Source organism: Quercus suber, unplaced genomic scaffold, assembly GCF_002906115.3.
Source record: "Quercus suber isolate HL8 unplaced genomic scaffold, Cork oak 2.0 scaffold_416, whole genome shotgun sequence".
In the NCBI taxonomy this organism is placed as follows: Eukaryota; Viridiplantae; Streptophyta; class Magnoliopsida; order Fagales; family Fagaceae; genus Quercus; species Quercus suber.
This window is the reverse complement of record NW_027069867.1, coordinates 331,312-334,459: the sequence shown is the minus strand read 5'-3', so window position 1 is coordinate 334,459 and position 3,148 is coordinate 331,312. Positions and strand designations below refer to the sequence as shown.

At 36.0% G+C, this 3,148-nt stretch overlaps 1 protein-coding gene and 1 non-coding gene across 2 annotated transcripts; both read left to right on the top strand.

Moving 5' to 3' along the window:
* Positions 1-227: 227 nt before the first annotated feature.
* Positions 228-380, top strand: LOC112030478 (U1 spliceosomal RNA). The gene has a single exon (XR_002884873.2). It is a non-coding gene; the product is annotated as a U1 spliceosomal RNA (small nuclear RNA).
* A 1,538-nt stretch (positions 381-1,918) lies between these two features.
* Positions 1,919-2,909, top strand: LOC112030472 (uncharacterized). The gene has a single exon (XM_024063160.2). The coding sequence runs from the start codon at positions 2,133-2,135 to the stop codon at positions 2,664-2,666; it is 534 nt and encodes a 177-aa protein (XP_023918928.1). The 5' UTR covers positions 1,919-2,132; the 3' UTR covers positions 2,667-2,909.
* Positions 2,910-3,148: the final 239 nt, after the last annotated feature.

Genomic DNA, 3,148 nt, shown 5'->3' with positions numbered 1-3,148 from the left:
TTTTATGCATTTCAATTAATACAATTTAGTTTAACTAGACACATGCGATTAAAAATACTGGGAGATGCTAACCAGTTGAACTATAAGAATCTTTGCAAGTTTTTATAAGGTACATAACCATGACGACTTACCTCTTCCCCAGTCAGCTTTGAATCCCACATAGGTTAAACATGACATAAGAGAGACAAACAAGATGTATAAATGACAAGTAAGCAGCAATTAACAATATACTTACCTGGACGGGGTGTATGGGTAACCAAGAATGCCCATGACCTAGGTCGGTGACCTCCATTGCACTCATAGGAGGGGCTCCCTCCTAAGGTCTCCCCAAGTGGGAGAGCCTACGTCATTATTTGTTGCACTGGGGGCTTTTGCCCCCTGCCAAATACTAGTTTAAGAATTTTGCTTTGACACGGTTAAGTACTAATTTTATATCATCCGTGGCATGATTAATGTGATTTTTACTAGGGCTTTTAAATTTGAATGGACCTCATGTTCTCGAAAGTTCAAAAAGTAGTTCAAACTGCTCATAACTCATGCCACTTGAATTGCATGGTATGTGAATATTGACTACCGAGAGACAGGAAGTACAAGTCAGCTGAATCATTGGCTATTCTAAATTGAATATGAAATTCAAATATACCTTTATGAGAGAAAATGTCATGTAATTAGAGATGAGGCAGGCTGGATGAAGCTGAACACTGATGGTTTGGCTAATGGGAATCCCGGTTTGGCAGGGTATGGGGGTGTGATTAGAGATGATGCAGGGCGGTGGATTGTTGGATTTAGCAAGTGTATCGGCATCCCCAGTAGCTTTGCTGCAGAATTATGGGGGCTTAGGGAGGGACTTATCTTGAGTTGCAATCTTAATATTACTTCTCTTGAGATTGAACTTGATGCCAAAGCTATTGTGGACATTTTAAACAAGTCATCCTATGTAAATAATATCATTTCTCCTATTTTGGATGACTGCGGGTTGTTGGCTTCCCACATTCTTCAGATTCGTGTTAAGCATTGCTTTTGTTAGGTGAATAGGTGTGCGGATAGCCTTGCTAGGATGAGTTTTAGTTTAGATGGTGATTTTTCTTCTTTTCATAGTCCGCCTGTGGACTTGATTGATGTGTTTGAGAATGATCTCAAAGGGGTGTGTATGTTAATAGGATGTGTCCTGAATCTGATGTTCTTTTTTAGTTGTTTTTAATGAATTGTCTTTCACCAAAAAAAGAAAAAAGAAAGAAAATGTCATGTAATTGTGGTGCATGGTCTTTCAGATCATATATTACTTTGAGCAATTTTGGACCTAACAAGTATTTTGCCTTCTTTTTTTATTCTTTTGGGGAATACACATGCTCAAATATTGGTGCCAAATATGGCCAAAACATAATTTCATGCACCAAAAATAGGCCAACTCAATGGGAAAGTTATTTAATACTCTGAAATTAGTACTTCTTCCTCTCAAATAAATGCTATACTCTATCAAGAATTTTATTAATAAGACCCACTATTATATGAAAAGAGAATTTTTATCATAGTACTAATTACTCCAAAATAAATAAATAAATAATCCAATTGTAGTAATTAATATGTTTATATTTTGAATTTTTGAATAAATTGATTTTGATCAGGACATAGATGAAATTTCAACCCATCCTATATATAAGTTTATTGACATTTTCATGGCATTAGACTAAAGAGTGAAGACAGAAGACTCATGGCATATGTGCAGCTTCCTATATATATTTAACCAAGTAAAATAGTGTGTAATAATTCTTTCCTGTCTTTTTGTTTGGAATGCTTAGAAGTTGGATGTTTATTTTTTGACAGTTGAATGAGAGTTCTCTTTATCAAAAAGATTTATTAAATGAATTGAAGCGAGAACTTTTTTTTGGTGGGTGGGTGGCGGGGTTGGTTCCAATAATATATTCTTGGTGATGGAATCTTAGCAAACAATAATCAATATTATATATAAACCAAAATATACTTTCCATGCTCTTAAATAATGCGTAACCCAACTACCCATGCCTAGTTCTCCCTTCAAAAAACAAAAAAAGAAGAAGCCAAGTTCTAATATACAATAATAGCATTTTGGTTACAAACTCTGTGGCACCATTGCTGCCATCACTGTCAGTGTTATGGCCATTGATCTATCAAGAATTTCTCTCCGTCCCTTTAATCTAACAGACGTGGATGATTTCATGTTATGGGCAGGTGATGATCAAGTTACACGGTTCCTCCGATGGAAGACTTTTACATCTAAGGAGGAGGCTTTGACTTTCATCAATGATGTTTGCATACCCCATCCATGGCGTCGATCCATATGCATCAATGACCGTTCGATCGGCTTCGTCTCCATTTTCCCCGGATCGGGTGATGACAGGTGTAGGGCTGATATGGGGTATGGTATAGCCACAAAGTACTGGGGCCAGGGGATAACTACCAAGGCAGTGAAGATTGCTCTCTCACAAGTGTTCAAGGACTTTCCTAATTTGGTAAGGTTGCAATCTTTTGTTGCTGTAGAGAATATAGCATCTCAAAGGGTCCTAGAAAAAGTTGGGTTCCTCAAGGAGGGTATGCTGAGGAAGTATTCCTATCTTAAGGGGAATTTAGAGGACTTGTTTGTCTACAGTTTTTTAGCCACAGACTCCTTCCCAGTTGTTGACCCTTAGATTGTTGTTGAAGAAGTATTGCTATTGGTATCATGATATTAATTAAGTGGAAAATTCTACCCTGCAGTCATTACAATGACTTCTACAAAATTCGGACAGTAATGCATGTAGCACTCAACCTAATTTTACTGATTAGGTTGCAGTATTCAAATTTTAATGGTTTGTAGGTCATTAGAATAACTTTGGGTATGATAATGTATGTGATGTCATGTATACATTTTCTTTAATGTATTGTGTTTATGGTATTTGGTGTGATTTTTATTGCCAATGATTTCATCAAGATGATTGGCTATGGAAATACAGAGTTGAAATGTCCAATTATTTTTTATAATTGACAGGGATCCAAAACATACATTATTTTTCCTTACCAGTCGCAGACTCATTCAATGCGCAAAATTTTCTGAGAATTTGTATTTTTGTTAAGTAAAAAATGAAAATAGTAGATGAGACTTATAAATGTTTGTTCCAAACCATTTTTTAAA